An 18,225-nucleotide genomic window follows, 5' to 3' on the forward strand; every position below is an offset into this window, starting at 1 on the left:
TTTGGCATTTAATTCGAAACTGGGGAGAGAAACGCAAAGCAAAGTTCCCCCTGTGCCATTTCACGGTCTGTGCTGCCCTCCTGTGGCCAAAGTCCGGAATTGCAGGCGGCCCCTCGGAATGACCCGAATCTCACGTTGGTCACTAAAACCTTGAGCTTCTCATTTTCGTCCTGTTATCTCCATTAAGTCTGAACAATGCCAGAATTTTTAAGAATCAAGACATCAGTGGCACAGGCCACCTCCCCTTTACCACCCCGCTCACCCCAAAAATGACCCACAATACCTGTGTGTGAACTGGAGGACTTTGTTGGGATGAATTGCAAAGTTTAAAGACTCCCTGTTGGTGTTTCAGCAGCTGAAACGCAGGGGACTGGCACTTCAGAGGCAGCAAAATGAGCCATAAACTGTCAGAGAATTGGTTTTTCCCTTTGGTTAAGCACTGCTGCTAAAATAAAGTTAGAAAACCTCTCCAGTCTTCTCCAATATTGAGAAAGAAGTGACTCTGTGAAGACAGAACAGTGTTGTAACACATGAAGCACTTAGATAAATCATCAGTACTGAATTGTGGCTTATTCTGACTAACCCATCTCCAAACAATAAGCAATAGAGTTGTGATGAGCTTTATGGCCTCGAGTCACACAACTTAATGGAAACTGCTCCTCTGTTGTGGCAGGTTTCACTGAGTAGCACTGCTGCTGTGTGTAACACCTCACCTATATACAAATACTTAATAAAATACTATAGATAAGCAAAATATTATTGTGGAAGGTGGTACCCAAAGCCTGCTGCCCACCCTGCAATTTTTTAAAATGAAGAACCACTTCTGAACTTACCTGTCCCAAAGCAGGGGATCCTTGAGCCAATTAACACTCTAAGGCCCAAAGCAGTCAATTGTCCACTTGGCATTTTTGTGGTTGAAATACATTCTTTACTGTTGATTCATGTTAACTCTGAGTATTTTTCTGGAGTGTGCAGCTCTATGATCTTGGACTGAAAGCAAAGCTCAGCCTATGTTAATGTGCTCCTAACAGCCTTGACCTCCAAAACAAGGCTTAACACACCTATTATCTTTAGTTTATTACTTTATGGGAAGCAGTTTCATAACCAGAAATGGCCTGTGAGGTTCCTATAGCTGGAGCCTGTGTTAGTGCATCTGGCAAGATCGTACTCCACTAGGATATCTTTCCTTACCAGATTTTCACTTCATTTTTCACTGTTCAGTACATATAAAGAAGTGAACACAGAAACATTGTGATGCCCATTAAATAGTTTTTATTCCTCAGGACATGAATTGCATTTCCACTTTTTTACAGTACTGTAAAGTGCAATGATATTCATCTCCCCTCCTGTGCACATGTTCAAGTATTTAAAATGCCCAGAAAATGTTTTGTTTTCTTTATTTATCCTTACAGCAGCTCAGTTATGGAGTTTTAATCTGGCAGAATATACCCAGATGTGCCTACAGGTTTGGGTCCTTCAATCTAACCCCACCTAGGGGTCCTCCAACACCAACTGCTAGTGGAATGCGCTGCCCCCAGCTTTAATCCACCTCCTCGATGGTTGGTCCAGAAGAAGCGCCCCCAGAGGGAGGAGCTCCACCACCAGGGAAGCCGCCGGGCATGCCGCCGGGCATCCCCCCAGGCATCCCTCCAGCGCTCTGGTACAGCTTGGTGATGATGGGGTTGCACACCTTCTCCAGCTCCTTCTGCTGGTGCTCAAACTCCTCCTTCTCAGCCGTCTGAAACACAGAAACAACAACATCTCAGTATCTGCTGCTCTCAGTAAGCGGACACAACCCAAAAGTTAACTTACAGAGTCTTAGTGTTAACATCTGTTTTTACAGCAGCTCGCTTATAGTTTTTATCTGGCACAATAGACCAAGATGTGCCTACAGGCTTGGGTCCTTCAATTTAAGCCCCACCAACCTCCTGATTTAGGACTCCAATCACTCGTGGAGCATACACTGCTCCTGGAAGATTAAGTTAAGATCATACTTGCAAGCTTAGCCTGCTTCCATTAGGAGGCATCAAAAAGCTATACGCTTGCAAGCTGTGGTCGCTCAGACATCCAAGGAAGGTACTTGGACCAACACAAGTCTTTCGACTTCTGGTGGAAACTACGAATGGCTTTGGAAACACTTTCATCACAGCAACCAGTAGTTTTCCTCCATCCTCTGGAGTTTTCTTTGGAGCTCAGACACTAGAAGGAAACACCAAACATGGAACACTGACGTACCTGATTCTTGTCCAGCCAGTTGATGATTTCATTGCATTTGTCCAGGATTTTCTGCTTGTCCTCATCAGAGATCTTGCCCTGGAGCTTCTCATCTTCAACAGTCGCTTTCATGTTGAATGCGTAGGACTCCAGGGAGTTCTTAGAAGACACTTTATCACGCTGCTTCTCATCTTCTGCTTTGTATTTCTCTGCCTCCTGTACCATCCGCTCAATGTCTTCCTTGCTCAGCCGGCCTGCAGGAAACAGCAGCATTTCAGGTCACTCTTTTGTTTCTCATCATTTTTAGTGGGGAATCAATTATGACCTCCCACATTTGATCAGGTAACCAGTCTCCCACCCACCCTCAAAACCATGGGATCCTTACCCTTGTCATTTGTAATTGTGATCTTGTTCTCCTTGCCAGTGCTCTTATCCACAGCAGACACATTGAGGATGCCGTTGGCATCGATATCGAAGGTTACTTCAATCTGAGGTACACCTCTGGGGGCAGGGGGAATACCCGTCAGCTCAAACTTGCCCAGCAAGTTGTTGTCCTTAGTCATAGCACGTTCTCCTTCATAGACCTAGAGAGAAAAAATAGCTAATTAAGTAATAAGTCTGACCACACACTATTAAATTATAATGTCTTGTTTGTTCTGAAGTGACATGGTCGCTCAGACATCCAAGGAAGGTACTTGGACCAACACAAGTCTTTCGACTTCTGGTGGAAACTACGAATGGCTTTGGAAACACTTTCATCACAGCAACCAGGCATTTAGAAGCATCATCTCTGACCTAAGAGATTCATTTCAACTATCGCTGGAAGCACTGACAGGGTGATATGATTATGTGAGTGCATTATCAGTTCACGCAGTGCTGCCCACCCACCTGGATCAGCACACCAGGCTGGTTGTCAGAGTACGTGGTGAACGTCTGGGTCTGCTTGGTGGGGATGGTGGTGTTCCGCTTGATCAGGACTGTCATGACACCTCCAGCAGTCTCAATACCAAGAGACAGGGGAGTCACATCCAACAGCAGCAGATCCTGCACGTTTTCAGACTTGTCTCCAGACAGAATAGCGGCCTGAACAGCTGGAGGAGGAGAAAAACACATTAAAATCCCTGCAACAAATACACGGAATCATGCTACAGTGAAACTGATGCTCGCTCAGACATCCAAGGAAGGTTTTGGCCATCATCAGTAACTTCTGGTGGAAACTACGAATGGCTTTGGAACCTGATTCATCATTGCAAGTCAGAGGAAAGTGCTTAGAGCTTGGAAAGGCTTTAGTGATCCAGGTAGATAATGCAGTGCCTGCCTACACCAGCACTGCTGAAACTTCAGCCCTAACATGCAGTGATGTGAATTTTTGTCCTTACCTGCACCATAAGCCACAGCTTCATCAGGATTAATGCTCTTGTTCAGCTCTTTGCCATTGAAGAAATCCTGCAGAAGCTTCTGGATCTTTGGGATACGAGTAGACCCACCAACCAGCACGATGTCGTGGATCTGCGACTTGTCGAGCTTGGCATCCCGCAGGGCCTTCTCCACAGGGTCCAGGGTGCCGCGGAACAGGTCGGCGTTCAGCTCTTCAAAGCGAGCTCTGGTAATGGAGGTGTAGAAGTCGATCCCCTCATAGAGAGAATCAATTTCAATGCTGGCCTGCGTGCTGGAGGACAGAGTACGCTTGGCACGCTCACATGCGGTGCGCAGGCGACGAACAGCTCTCTTGTTCTCAGTGATGTCTTTCTTGTGCTTGCGCTTGAACTCAGCGATGAAGTGGTTGACCATGCGGTTGTCAAAGTCTTCTCCACCCAAGTGAGTGTCACCTGCGGTGGATTTCACCTCAAAGATGCCATCTTCAATCGTCAGAATAGACACATCAAAGGTGCCGCCTCCAAGGTCAAAAATAAGAACGTTCCTTTCAGCACCAACCTGGAAGAAAAGATCAGTTTTTATAATGCAATTTGTTTTCTACTGCTAGTTCAGCAGGTTGACTGGTTTGACGTCAGACACAGTAGTCACTCCATAACATACCTTTTTGTCCAGACCATAGGCAATGGCAGCAGCTGTCGGCTCGTTGATAATTCGCAGAACATTGAGCCCAGCAATGGTTCCAGCATCTTTTGTAGCCTGACGCTGAGAGTCATTGAAATAGGCTGGTACAGTCACTACAGCATTAGTAACAGTCTACAAAGAAAAAAGCAAACGAAATGGTGAGTTATGTATGTTATGTACTCACACACAAAGAAATTGTTCTTTGTATTTGACTGAAAACCTAAACCTCACCTTCCCAAGGTATGCTTCTGCGATTTCCTTCATTTTGGTTAAAACCATGGAAGAAATTTCTTCCGGGTAGAAGCTCTTTGTCTCGCCTTTGTACTCCACCTGGACCTTGGGTCTGCCAGCATCGTTCACCACGGTGAAAGGCCAGTGCTTCATGTCAGACTGGACAACAGAATCGTCAAACCTACGCCCGATCAACCGCTTTGCATCTGGAAAACAACAGTTGGCCACATCACGTATGTTTCCTCATAATAAGTAACATGATGTTGTTCCTAAAAAGCAATAACGTGTAACTATCACTACCGCGTCAAGATCTTGCTGCATGTAGTGATGCTTTTTTCTCTCAGATACGCACAAACGGATCAGAATCACCTCGCAGCCACCACAGCAAGGCTACAGCCGCTGTACCATAAACCACAGTAAGACTAGGACTAAGTACAAGACGCTTAGTCAAGGCCACTTAACACTAAATGCCAAGAACCTGCAGCAAGACAGGTCTGTACCTGTAGGGCATATAATTCCCCAGTATATAATAAGAGCTTAACTATTAGTAATGCGCTTGCATTATTTAGATTAATAACAAATTACGAGGTTTTAATTTCAAAGAAAAAACACTAATTGTGCTATTGGCCACTTATTCTTATAAGCAAGGAATGCTACCACTACCGTGCTAGTTCTCTGTATGTTAAGTACACCAATCTCGCATTCTTACCGAAAACTGTATTGGTTGGATTCATGGCCACTTGGTTCTTGGCAGCATCACCAATCAATCTCTCTGTGTCCGTGAAGGCGACGTAGCTGGGGGTGGTCCGGTTGCCCTGGTCATTGGCAATGATTTCCACCTTCCCGTGCTGGAACACGCCGACACAGGAATAGGTGGTGCCGAGATCAATTCCGACAGCTGGTCCCTTCGACATCTTGTCTGAGGAAAAAAACCATAAACGTGTGTAAAATAAAACGTAAGATGTGTGATTGGTTTACAATCAACTGCTCTTTAGATCAATGGGTTTAAAGCCACCACGTGGCTCCCAACGGGACCGATAACGTGACACGTCACGTGGCCCGCGGCCCCGCCTCCCCCCAAGCTCCGCCCCGCCCGCATCACATGACAGGAGAACAAATGGCCGCCGGGACATGGAGTCCATGTGTCCTGGCACGGCCCCAGCCCCGCTGCGACACTGGCCCCCCCTGCACCCGCCGGGACGCAGCGTCCCCGGCCGACCCGCTGCTCCCCCGCCTTCAAACTACAAGCCCCAGCACGCCCGGCTCCCCACGGACGCGGCTCCACCTCCCACGCACCCCCCGGGCGTGCCCGGCGCGGGGGGGACACGGGAGCTCGGCCTCCTGCCTCCCCCCCCACTTCAGGAGCACAAGGGAGCGAAAAAAGAACCGCCGTTAGGTCGGACTTAAGCGAAAAAGCAGCAGAACCAGCGCAGGGGAAGGGAAAAGCCCAAGAGCGCTCCCACCTCCCATCCTGCCCGACCCCGCAATGCGGCAGCCCAGCCCCCCCCGCCCCCCCGATGGCCACCCCGTCCCCAGGCCCGTTACCTGGGCGGCGCGGACAAGCCGGGACGTGCACACGGGAAGCAGCTCCGCAGCAGGTACCGCTCAATGAGACGGCTCCGCGCCCGCCCCGCAGCCTTTATATAGCCTCTCAGAACCTTCCAGAAGCGCCCGCCCCCTCCCGCCGTTCTAGCCAATCCGCTCGCACGCTCCGCCGCCCTTCCAGCCAATGGGCGCCGGCCGGAAGCCCCGCCCGCCGTGACGCGCACAGGAAGGGGGCGTGCCCGCCGGCCGGCCGGTATTCTCGAACTTTCATGCGCTTTCCTCGCTCCCCCCACAAACACCCACGGCTCCGCAACGGACAGGGGGCGGAGCTTCGTGTGCGCGGGAGCCAATCAGAGCCCTCCAACGGCGGCATGCCGGTGACGACACAGACTATGGTAGGCTTAACGAGAGGGCGGGGACAGTCAAATAGCTCCAGGAGCCAATCGCAACGCGGCGCTGGAGGCTCGTTTGCATATTTCGCGCGCTAGGGGGAAGGCGCCTTGGGGTAAGATTGACCAATCAGACGGCGGGGTTTGGGTTCATTTGCATAGAGGGTGGCGGGCTGCGGGAAAGGGGAACCGGGGGGGGGGGCACAAATGGCGGCGCCATGCGGGGCCGGGACCCAGGGCTGTGTGCGGGACCCGGACCCAGGGCTGTGTGCGGGACCCGGCCGGCCTCTCGTCCCCGAATTAACGGCAGGCCCGGCTTAAAAGAGCGTTCCGGTTTCCCACGCGGCAGCTGGAGGTGCGGGAGGCCGGCCCTGGGGCAGAGCCCTGCCAGATCGCTGTGCACCCCGGAGGAATGGCCGAGTTCTCATCTTCATGCTCCTTGCCCAACGCTTCCCAAAGGCCTCCCACAGCATCTGCTGCAGCGAATCTCGCTCAGCACAATAATCTCTCTGAGCAGCATGCTGCTGCTCTAACCCTGTTCTGTTTAATGTGGCAATGTTCTGTGAATCCAGCCCCCACAGCACCCCCAGCTTTTCCCTTCCATAATCAGCACCAACGCACCAAACCAAACCGCGGGGCACATGTCACCCTCCGCACGTCAGCGCTGCTCCCAGCCACAGTTACTTGGGTGCAAAGGGAGCGGAGGCTGCTCAGCGTCCTTGCTGATCAAGGAGCGGATGGACGACCACAAACGTTGGGCCGGTCTGGGCACTTTGGGCTGCAAACTGATCATAGGTCACCAATCAGTGAGGCAGGAGGGCTGGGAATTGCACCAACTGTTTATTTACATGGCAAAAAGCATAAAAAGTCAGAGGGAGTCGCTAAGACGAGGGCGACACAAAACCCCGGTCCTAACCCGGCTCCTGGGGCAGACGTGAAGTCATTCGTGTCAAGCAACACTTTGTGCCTCCAGTTCTTGCTCTATGGGCTGGAATCTGACTCGGGACCTTTGGATGGGGGCAAAAGGCGCAGTGTGGAGTTGGAACCTGGGTGTATAAGGTTAGGAGGAGCAGCAGGAAAACGAAAGCGGCTCCGTTTCTTTGAGCATTAGCTGTCACTACCTTGTGCCTTTAAGATAAGGTTGTCAATAGGAACCATCACCCCATTACCTGTCAGGCTACTGGAGCGCTCAACTCTTTGCCTTTTTCTTTTTAAGTCGTGGGCAGAATTTCAGTAAGAGCTAAGAATAGCACTACCTGCACCTTCAGATTAAATAGTGACATTTAGATGTGCAACCGTACTCTGCGCAGACTGATAGCAAGTGAAGGCAGCCTCAACAGCAGTGAGTCAGTGCAGGGAGGAGGGCAGTTTGGCAAATGACTCATTGAATTGGCAATTAGAGGCTGTTAACATACAAAAGTAGCTCATTTACTGTATATCAGAAAAATTAAGGCTCAGCTTGCTGGACTCTGGCAAGTATTCTGTGTAGTTTTTGTCAATTATTAATTCCAATATTTTTTTTAAGCTAATTTAGTACGTTGAGATCAAGCGCTGCTTTTGCTTTAAGCATTTAAAACAGTATTGGGAAGAGAGTGGAGATTATCAGACACCCTTCCTATTCACAACAGCAGCATTGGTTATTTGTACAACGTTTGCATCTGTACGGCCCAGTTAAAGTTTAAAAATGACAAAAGCAGTCCCTTCCCTTTCCCACCGTGTCCTCCCCCTTTAGCGTATGAGCCGATCCAGGTTAAAAATAACCCAAGATTCCTGATACTGTACAAAAATATGCAATTGCACAACCCCTCTCAAAACGTGTATGGCTTAATCAGATTTTGGGTGGCATCAACCCAGGAGGGAGCCACTAACAGCGTTTCCTCATGAATCACGGATAGACGGGACACACCTATGAGACCACTGTGTTTTGTTTTAAATACTGCGTAATCACGTTGCACTTTTTACTCCCAGATTGGATAAGGAAGATTGCTGATGTCAGGAGATCTCTGCGCAAAACACCCCCGGGGAAAGAAGGCTGAGAAATCAACCACAGTTATCTTAGTTACCCTAAATTCCACCTACATGACTGGAGATTCCTGTTGGCTGGTTCCAAATGTTTATCTGTGGAAAAGATGGCAAAGGTCCGGAGTTGTTCAGGGTTTCGTTGGCCTCGCACAGCTCAGGAGATGAACCGAAAGGAAGGTCGCAGATGTGGGAGTGGGAGGACACTGTCACCAAGCGTTTGTGTCTGTGCTGTGTCTGCGCTCGCACTATTTACCGCATTAGCCGGAAGCATCCGCATCCTCAGCCAAAATATCTCAGGTGAAATAGCTGCATGGAAGTCAAAACACTATTTGCTTCAATACACCCACGGCTGCACGTATTTCATACCATGTCTCATAAGTAAGACTGAAAAAATACCCAGGAAAAAGACCAGCTTCCCCACGTCTTCCACGCAAAGATGCACATAGTCCTAGTTAGCTGAAAAATGGTATTTTTGATGCTGTACTTTTTTCCTCGGCTTGACTGCGTGTAACACATGGTACCACAGAAGATGGAGCATCAGTACAAGTTGAGTTGAGCTGCAGCACTTCAGCTGCAGCACATTTATTTATAAAACAACCAACCAAAAAAAATTATGAAATCATTGATTCAAAGGAATCAATAATAAATATTTGCTTTCCTCTGAGTTGTTCAGACACAGTACAAGTACACCAATTATAGCAGGTAGAAGAGATGTAAGCTTAGTTTAGCTGCTGAGAAACAAAAGCAAGCTACCTAACATTGTATGCATTTAATCACGCTAGTAGTAACTGTTATATGACAGTAAATGCTTCAAATACACTATTTTACAAAATAGAGTTTGGCTTATGTATCATTTGCTTCCCTTTTGCAACTCCTGATAGTATCATCCGGAGCTTAGCAAACGTCCCTTTGAAAATAGAATACCCTGGACATGATCTCTGTCTCGTATTTCCTTTGAGTAATGAACTTTTTCCCTTTGGGCTTCACGGTAGCGGCTGAAGTGCAGAACTGACTTTGTCTTCACCCGTGAGATCACTGAAGTGTGGCCTGAAAAGCACCGCGGCGTTTCAGACTTGATGATTTTAAATGGCCACGGTGCCCGCTCACCATTGCATCTTCATTCTGTGCCTTTTTCTGAGACGGTTTGTACACGGGCGCTCTGTACGCACCCGGACGGTGGGCACACGTACCTCCTGCTTCCCACGGGGCTGGGAACAGCCGGGAACGATCACACGCACGACAGGCTTCAGCAGTTGCTTCCAAATAACTTCTTTTCCCCGAGGTCCATAACCCGTCCTATGCAATCAGGAGCAGGGTGGAGGATTCTCCTCGCCGGCAGCAAGCGGCCTCCAGCCTGCAGACAGAGCATCCTCCTTCCTCTCTGCTAATTGCAACTCCGACCTGTGACTCAAAGCCAACCTACAGTACTTTGTATTCGGGCTGTAGCCAGCTCAGCTGTCTGATTGTTACCCTTAATTTTGTGGTAATAAGCTTCTCGTTGCTCAGGAGCATATTCTTTACTGAGAAAAGCACTCCTGCTTTTATATGCATAGAATAACTATCCTCAGCTGCAACACGGGTAACATTAAGCACAAGGAGCAAGCACAGAAGCCTCAGCAGTTCTGCTCATGCTCTTGGGGACTTTCCCAGCTCTGGAGTACCTTGTAAGTGCTTTGGAATGCCTGAGCCTTCAGGCTCCAGGAAAAGAGCAACTGCAGAGGAATCACAGACACTTAGAGCTGCTGCTGCGACAGCCACCACCAAATCCACCAAAGCATTCCAGGAAATGTGCCTCTGGAGCATCCAGGGAAACTGTCTGGGTAAAATGACACAGTATCCAACCCCAGGAGCTGTCACGAAGGCAGAAGCTCATCAAACACCTCTTTGTTTAAATGTGTGACCCGGGACTGCCTCCTCTGCAGAACACGGCACTGCTTTGTCCTGCCAAGGGTGGCTACGTAGAGAGAGAGCAAGTGAAATTTTGGTACATGTGATGAAAATGGGTGACTACGACTAGGAAGAGAAGTTCTCAGATAGCAGAGGGCAAGTTTCAAAACTACTTCCCATAAGGAAGTAGCCCAAGCAGGGCTTGGCTTTGATCAAAATGTCTAAGACTTCAAGCAAAGCAGCTACAGTTCTGGGTTTCAGACAGAAAAGGAGATAATTACAGGCCCTGGAGTGAAAGAATTATAAATCTGTGGTTCTTCTGTGCTGACGCTTCTCCTGTAGATTCATTCCACAAATTGGAGAAAACCCTCCCTCTCTCAAATGAAATAAAGCACCTAATTTTTCTAATAGAAAATCATCAGTCCAGGAATACAGGAATCTAGAACCTACAAGCTCAGGGTTTGTGTGCAGAGCCAAGTCCTTCAGAGGAAAATACATCCGACAGAATTACACGAGCATCTGCCTCCAGGGGAAGCTTGTCCCTATTTCCCATCATCTCCTTTTGTTCTTCACCTTTAAGCGTAAGACTTTATATTCCTTGGAAACATTTATTCTGGCTAATTTAATCACCAAAAATATTTGCATGATTCTTGCAGTTTTTTTAAGGGTCATGCTAAGGTTTAAGCCTCAAGAATAGCACCTGCCCCAGTGTTTGGTGTATGAATGGGACACTGCACACAAATATTTTCTAATGGAAGTAGCATTGTGCTTGTTTACCTGTCCCTGATGTATTTTCCTCACTATGTGCTCTGTCAGTCTGTCCTGCAGTCTTACCTGGATGCCTGAAGGTCAGCTCAAGAATGCTGTTCGTTCAGCCTTGGGAAGAGCTCTCCGTAAGGTTTCTACAGCACGGCTCACCCCAAAACTGGTGAATTCACAACCTGGCGATAGCAAAGATATCTTCCAAATGCTTCGTCCAGGCTTTTTGGTAGATTAGTGGCCCTCGCTTTTTGAGGTCCTGCCTTCATGCTGGATTCAGTGCCCAGTTCTCGTCACACTAAGGCTCATTTGTCACAGATACAACTCCAAGGGAGTTACTGTGGCTTTGCAGTGTGGACCATAAAAGCAGAGTCAGGCTCCTGGCCGTGTCTCGCTGGGTGCATCGTTAAGTGTATTCTGGCAATTAAAGCACCTCTATTTCCTTGACATAAAGGGTCCTTTAGTGCAGAGGTTAGTTCAGGTATATGCCTTAATACTGCAACTCTTGACCTTTTTGAGTGATCCTTGCATTTCTGCTTTAGTTACAGCCTCCAAAAGTATTTCATGAGAAAACTGAACGCAGAAAACATGAAGTGTTTGTCAGTTCCCTTTGAGGTTGAGCACCAGACTATCCTCAGCAGAGAGTCTGCCTCAGAATCTTCAGATAAGACACTGTATCTGTGAGAAAGTTCTCTGGAACCAGCGCAAGAGACTTTTCTCTCCCCACAAAACCTCTCTGGAATATTATGTGTCTTTATATGTCTGTTGATCCCTTTTTTAAAACCATGAGGTTTGGCTTCATTTCATGTTTACAGCACCTAACTGTTGTAGTGTTCCACATCCGAAAAAGATAATGTAAAAAGAATGCTCCCTTTTCCCTCAAATGTATCTTTCTTCAAAAAAATAATTCTGAATCAGAACCTCAGTGCTGGAAGATGTAAGAAAGAGTTGGGTGGGAGGGCTTCTCGTGGCGTGAATAATCACAAGTGATTAAAATGAAGCTGACCAAGAAGCTAACTAACCTAACAATTCCTATGTGGCTGGTGGTGTGTGAAGTGTTTCTGGACTGCAGGAGTCTCCAGACGAGCAGTCACACAGTCTGGAACGCTCGGCTTTGCGCAGGCACCATGACCAGCGTCGCTCCCATTTTCATCAGGTTAGTGTAGTCGACTTTCTTTGGCTCGATTTCTTTCCTCTCCGTCTCCCTCTGGCCGTACTGGGGAGGAGTTAGATGAGGAGTAGCTTCCGTTGACAAAGTCCGTTGGCTGCGGGAGGCACTGTTGGCTGTTGACCTGGTTGAGGAGGAACCTGAGCGTGAGCTCCTGGAACCAGATGAAGATGAACTGGGCTTGACGAGATGGGCCTTGGGTGCCTCTGCGTCTTCTCTGCAATCAAACAGATGACAGAGCTCAAATACCACAAGAACAGAAACACTTTAATTAATTTTACCAGACTGAATTGCTGCTGCAATAAGCAGCTGCTTATCGAAGCTGCAAATCACCAGGGCGTATTTGTGCAGCAGTTTGAGCAAGGTAGAGGGTTTTCTGAATTCTGTGCTACGCAGCTTTGTGGGCTGAACTCTCTGTTGGTCAAAGGGATTTGGAATTCACGCTGCACACGACTGGCCCTTTGTGTGCAGCTTTGAGGTCTGTGAAATGAATGCCAAGTGTCAGTGCAAACAGTTCAGATAGAACTGTCTGCTCTGTAATCCTGACTCATAATGACAAATCATTTAGACAGGACTAGCTGAAACCGGTTCTTCTAGTTAGGAAAAAATCTGAGTAGTGAAAGAAGTGCAAGAACTGGGCCCAGAGATAGAAAGAGAGAAGAGGGAGAACAGTCATGTGTGAAAAGGTGACACAAGAGGCTGAAGCTCAGACTAAAAATGAAAAGGCATGGTAGATTTGAAAGCAAAGGGAAGGGAAGAGAAGAAATCAGCAGAGGTTACCTTCTTGCTGGCAACCTGACCATCAGGCAACATAATCAGCTGCTGAAGGGATTATAGAGATGCCGAAAGGTACATAGATGTCGTATGAGGGCAGGCGGTCCTTTACAAATAGAAGTACGGATGGAACAAGGGAAGGAGTTTCTTCAGGGGTGAGAGCAGCTAAGACTCATTCCTGGAAATCTATTTTTCCAGCACTTTCCTTCCTTGAGAAGCTTAGGCTGGACTGGCTAGAGCCCAATCTCTGCTTAGGGAGTGAAGTGGCAGAGATCACACGCGTGGAACAGATGAGGTTAAGGAGCGTGCGTCAGCATTCTTGGTACAGCCGCTCAGGGCGAGGCTTCTCAGCTCTGCGCAGAGGATTTTTCACCCTGAGCTAAATCCAGAAGCACAGTTGTTCAAAGGACTCAAGAAAGACTGAAACCCGGCTTGCCTCGAGGCATTCCCAACAGAAATTGCCATTGAAAATAAAAAAGAAAACACTCAAACCTCTCAGAAAAGCAATGGACAAGTGGCTTGACTTTAGTACTGCAGAGGATTACGCAAATGCTGAAATTGCAAGTGTGAGAGGGAATATTTTGTTGAGTTTTATGCTAATTTGTCCCAGGGAGGAAAAAAAAAAGACATTTTAATTTTCTGGAAGGTCTTCACGAAGGTACTCACAGTCGAGATATTTGTCACTGATATTTCAAGGAGTCTTAAAAAGCTTTTTAAACCACCTTTTAAGACACTTACACCTAGGTTACTTACAACTGTAGTGATGTGTGAAACTGAAAGGAGGGAGGGTGAGAGGTGGGGGATTAAATAAAAGGCGTTACCTGATTTCATTTGGTGCCTCCTCTTCCTCGTATCTCTTCTTTTCTTTCCTCCTTATCGTCAGCCGCACCACCAGGAAAAGGAGGCAGAGGCCGACCACCACGCCACAGGCCGCTCCGGCGATCATGCCGATATTTTGTGCGTCTGTCGTCCAGAAAATAAACCATGTTAGATGGGAAATTCTCCCTGGGGTCATACGGTCAGGTTCCTGTCCACACTACAACTTCCAGCACTGGGTATAAATCAGAACAGAATGTGCTAATCTACTTATTTAGGTGTGTCTGCTCACAGAACTTGAACCAGTTTATCTTCAAGCATTGTTTCTAAAGCTGAGCTAAGAGTGAGAGAAGTATTGAGCTCTGGAAGGGTGGGATCACAAGTGCTATCTATGCTACGGGCCAGAAATGAAACGATGAGGAAAAATAGACTTGTAAAAGAACAGCACCACAGAAAGTGCAGGGAGACAGGACACTCTACATGGGAAACAAAGCACCAAGCAGTTTCCTAGAGGCAGAAGAGTGTCTGAACTAGAATGTTTCCCCATGAGGATTTTTTTCCCTTTCAACACTCCATTTGCAGAATGAATTATTCAAATTGGGGGAAAATGTGACCTGAGGGGCGAAGAGAGGAAGGAGGAAAGAGAGACCATATGGTGTAGGTGCAAGGCATTTTTCATCCAAAATAAAAAAGTTAATGACAGAACACTTCCTAGTGTATATGGGCCCTAAATTGCTACTTTATGACAACTTCTTTTGCTAAGAATGGTTAGGCTGGCTCGTCTGAAAGTTGTTACCTTAAGGCTCATCCCTATGGAGGGTTTAGCAAACCAAAGTGAGGCTTTAAACCAATTTGGCATAAAAGCTGACCGGACGCTTTTATTTCAGGTGCTTGAGGCAAAGAGGTTTTCCTTGCTACATGACCATATTCCAGTTATTTCAGGCTTGGCTGGGCAGAAAAATGCCAAAGGTATGGAATCTCCATGAAGAGACTTCACTGTTATCAGATCCTTCTGATCTCCCCTGATAACAGCACAAAAACCTCCTGAACTGTATTGTTTGGACTTGATTGTCCTCTGTGTGCTGCTGCTGAATGCCACTTTTTTCCTTGCATGCATATGCAAAGACACAGACACAGACAGGCACACACCCTTGATGGGTTTCATCAGGCAGGACACTGATTCCCATCTCTGGTGTTCAGGACAGAGTTTTTTAAATCTGGATTAAAACTGAACTATGTCAAACGTTGCTTTTTATTCTGCACAATACTTCATGTCAAAGTTAGCCTTTCCAGCTGCCTTTAGGTAGTTTACTATCCCATGTGTGCCAGATACATAATTTGGAACTAGAATGATGGAATAGCCACATACAGGTTTTGTATTTGAGAGTAATCTCATGTAATCATTCCAGCCAGAAGTAATTCTAAAAATTGGAGACTCTGGAACCTCTCAATCACCATTTTCCCCCCTCATATTTTATTAGTTGTTCTCAGCATCAAAATTTCTAACAGATCACAACATCTGAGCCCAAATGACTTATTTACCACTCAAGGTTATACAGAGGACTGCAGCGCCAACCCGAAATGCAATAAGTAAGAACTACTTTGCGTGATTTAAGTATGAAAGGGCAAAGGTGTGGCACAGAGTTATCAGTGAAGATGGGACAGCGCTGCTGCTCGTTAGGTGGTGCGAATGCTGGTTATGTGCCAATACTTACGCTGCACTGTCACCTGAACAACACAGCTTTCTTGTCCAGCCTCGTTGGTGGCAATGCATTGGTATAACCCTGTGCTCATCTGCGTGAGATTCTTCAGCAGGACTTGCCCAGGGTTAGAAATGTCTGAAATGGGAAAAACAACACTGGGATTAATTAAAAAAAAAAAGGCTAAGGAACCTTAACAGGACACAGAAGCACAAATTGAGCTTGTGGATCAAATGAGTTCAATGATGCTACACAAAATATCAGCAAAAGAATAAACAAACTTCCCCGTTGAGGGTGGAGCACGGCACAAGGTCCAGCTGCACTGAGAGGCACTGGCACTGCCACCAAGCGACCCCATTTAAAAAGCAGGCGCATGGCTGTGCCTGTGCGTGCGTGTGGGCGGCCATCTGGCTGCGAGCAGAGGAAATGACCGGACTTACTGACTCTCGATGTAGGCGGGAGATGTTCCGCTCTCTCGTCTTCCTCGTTGATGCGCTGCCATCGGTAGGAGATGGGTGCAGTGCCGGAGGCGGAACGGCACTGCAAGGACAGCTCCTTGCCTTCCAACAGCTCCCCTTCCAGCCAGCATTTGGGCTTGGAAGGTTTTTCTAGAAGAAACAAAAGACATGCACATGCAGGAGACTATTTTCTCAGTAGAAAACCCTTTTTTTGGCACAAGAATGTAGTTCAAGCAGCTTCCAAGAGCTGCCTTCTCTGGAATGCATTAAAGAATTACACCGGGGATGGTTGTTACGGGACTTGAACTGCAACTGCGTGCAAACTCATACTCTAGCAAGTGGAGCTGCCTGGCTCAGACATAGAAATGACACGTTATAATACCCTGGGGCAGTTTGCCTTGTGGATGCTCCCATCAGTGGAGCTGTATTACTGCGATCCTCTTCTAAGTACTATTTAAAGAACATCCTTTTCCTCCTCTTACTTCTCCATTTCTTCCTTCTCCCCACAGCATCTGGCAGGACACAGCACTTCTTCCATGGGACGACAGCGTGCATGTCAAAAACCAACCAATAAACTGAAATCAGGGAAGCAAAATGCTAACCCCAGCAGTTTATTTGTCATCTCCATGGACTTGGATTTGTTTGGAGTCCTGGGACATGAACCCGGAGTCCTCAGCAGGAGATCTGGACAGGGAGCTTGCCAGCTAAGCTAGAATATCAGTCTAGTTTGTGTGATGAGATCATAGAGATAATTTGGAAAGAGCAGTCCATATGATTTTGCAAGTGGTTGTACTTACCTCAAACCAGTTCTTTAGGCTCTTCCTGTGTCCTGTTCTTTGCCAAAAAACGCAAAGGCAGATAGAGAGTCGGACAGTGAAACCTGATCATAAGATGTCTTTGTGTATTTATACCCTGCTGAAACAAATCTCCCTCCAGGAAATGCGTCTGGAGATTTCTGTTGTTGTTGTTTGGAAAAACAATAAAATGACCTTACCTACAACCTTGAGGGTGATGCGAGCCCATTCGTACTGCCCAGCATTTTTAACCTTGCAGATGTACTTCCCCGCATCGCTGGACTGCAGGGATATGATTTGTAAGGACGCATCTCCAGCAAGGAAGTTGGATGTGAAGGAAACGCGCCCTTTCTGTTCCTCGTTCAGGTCATCATAGACACGGCCTCCAGAGTAGGTGATCACCTGAGGAGCAAAGACACTCACTGAGCAGCCACTTGGAACTTCGCTTTCACGCCAAACAACAAATCAAAGCACTTTCAGGAACAGCAGCCTGAGGTTCTCCATGGTTAAGTGGCTTGCCAAGGGTCACACAGGAAGCCTGTGGCAGGGTGGAGAACTGAATATCGATTTCAAGTCTGAGACTGACACCTAAATTGTATTTATGCTATATATTGATATCGGAGCATTTATACTAGTGTCAAAGTAAGTTACTACAGATCTGATTTTTATAAGTACTAAACTACAGCATGTTTTCCTGAAACCAAGGTTTCAAAAGCTGGGCCTACAAAATCCCAAAGTCATTTCTGAAAACCTGAAGGGCACTTCTGAAGTTTCTCTCATTATGATTCATTACATAACAGCGTTAGTTTAAAGAAAACTCAACTGCAACACAACCTGTTCCAATACAGCATGCGTGAATATCAGATAACTTTTCCCTGTTATAAATATCTCTAAATAAGTTGGTCGTGTTTTCTAAACGCTGCTTGTTTAATCAGAATAACTTGCAAGCGAGATCGCAGAAGTCTCTAAATCAATGACGTCTGATGATGATGTCAACATAGACATGAGACGTTTTTCTCAGCAGATGTTAATTGGGGCTGAACCTACCGCTTTTTGTACTGTCTCTGAAATGTGCAGCAGCCACTCGATATCCAGGCTGCCCTGCTCCAGGAGGCCCAGGCGATGGTGACAGGGCAAGGTCACGTTTTCTTCAGCCACCCTCTTGAATTCAGTCTGAGCCTCGGACAGCCAAACAGAACAGGAAGCTGAAAGAGAGAAGCTGGTGGTCAAAGGCCAGGATCAAATATGTGTCGCTTGTACTGGTGAGTGTTGCTAGTTGAGGTTTTACTGGATTCTTCCTCATTTGCTTCACAGCATTGAAGAAAATCCCACAGCTTAGCTTCCTGGACAGATTGCAGCTGATTAAAGGGGACATCTATACATACACAGGCAGTTAGTTTCACACTAATA

At 47.1% G+C, this 18,225-nt stretch overlaps 2 protein-coding genes and 1 long non-coding RNA gene across 3 annotated transcripts in view; 1 reads left to right on the forward strand and 2 right to left on the reverse strand.

Moving 5' to 3' along the window:
• Positions 1–1,249: 1,249 nt before the first annotated feature.
• Positions 1,250–6,186, reverse strand: HSPA8 (heat shock protein family A (Hsp70) member 8). Its single transcript, XM_080358079.1, has 9 exons — positions 6,049–6,186; positions 5,213–5,422; positions 4,504–4,709; positions 4,252–4,404; positions 3,594–4,149; positions 3,103–3,305; positions 2,600–2,798; positions 2,236–2,468; positions 1,250–1,738 (listed from the first exon to the last, which is right to left on the reverse strand). The coding sequence occupies exons 2-9, from the start codon at positions 5,415–5,417 to the stop codon at positions 1,541–1,543; spliced, it is 1,953 nt and encodes a 650-aa protein (XP_080214205.1). The 5' UTR covers positions 5,418–5,422; positions 6,049–6,186; the 3' UTR covers positions 1,250–1,540.
• Positions 6,187–12,176: 5,990 nt separating this feature from the next.
• CLMP (CXADR like cell adhesion molecule) overlaps positions 12,177–18,225 on the reverse strand; it is a gene marked incomplete at its 5' end in the record, with an annotated part of 32,999 nt that continues 26,950 nt past the window's right edge. Inside the window, 6 exon segments of the mRNA XM_080357829.1 lie at positions 12,177–12,490; positions 13,869–14,010; positions 15,579–15,701; positions 16,004–16,171; positions 17,016–17,217; positions 17,863–18,020. Of these exon segments, the coding sequence (XP_080213955.1) occupies positions 12,196–12,490; positions 13,869–14,010; positions 15,579–15,701; positions 16,004–16,171; positions 17,016–17,217; positions 17,863–18,020 (1,088 nt within the window). The 3' untranslated portion in view covers positions 12,177–12,195.
• Positions 14,509–16,817, forward strand: LOC308048600. The gene is made up of 3 exons (XR_013923156.1): positions 14,509–14,520; positions 14,751–14,832; positions 16,531–16,817. It is a non-coding gene; the product is annotated as an uncharacterized lncRNA (long non-coding RNA).

The sequence above is a fragment of the Nesoenas mayeri genome, assembly GCF_963082525.1.
Source record: "Nesoenas mayeri genome assembly, chromosome: 22".
NCBI lineage: Eukaryota > Metazoa > Chordata > Aves > Columbiformes > Columbidae > Nesoenas > Nesoenas mayeri.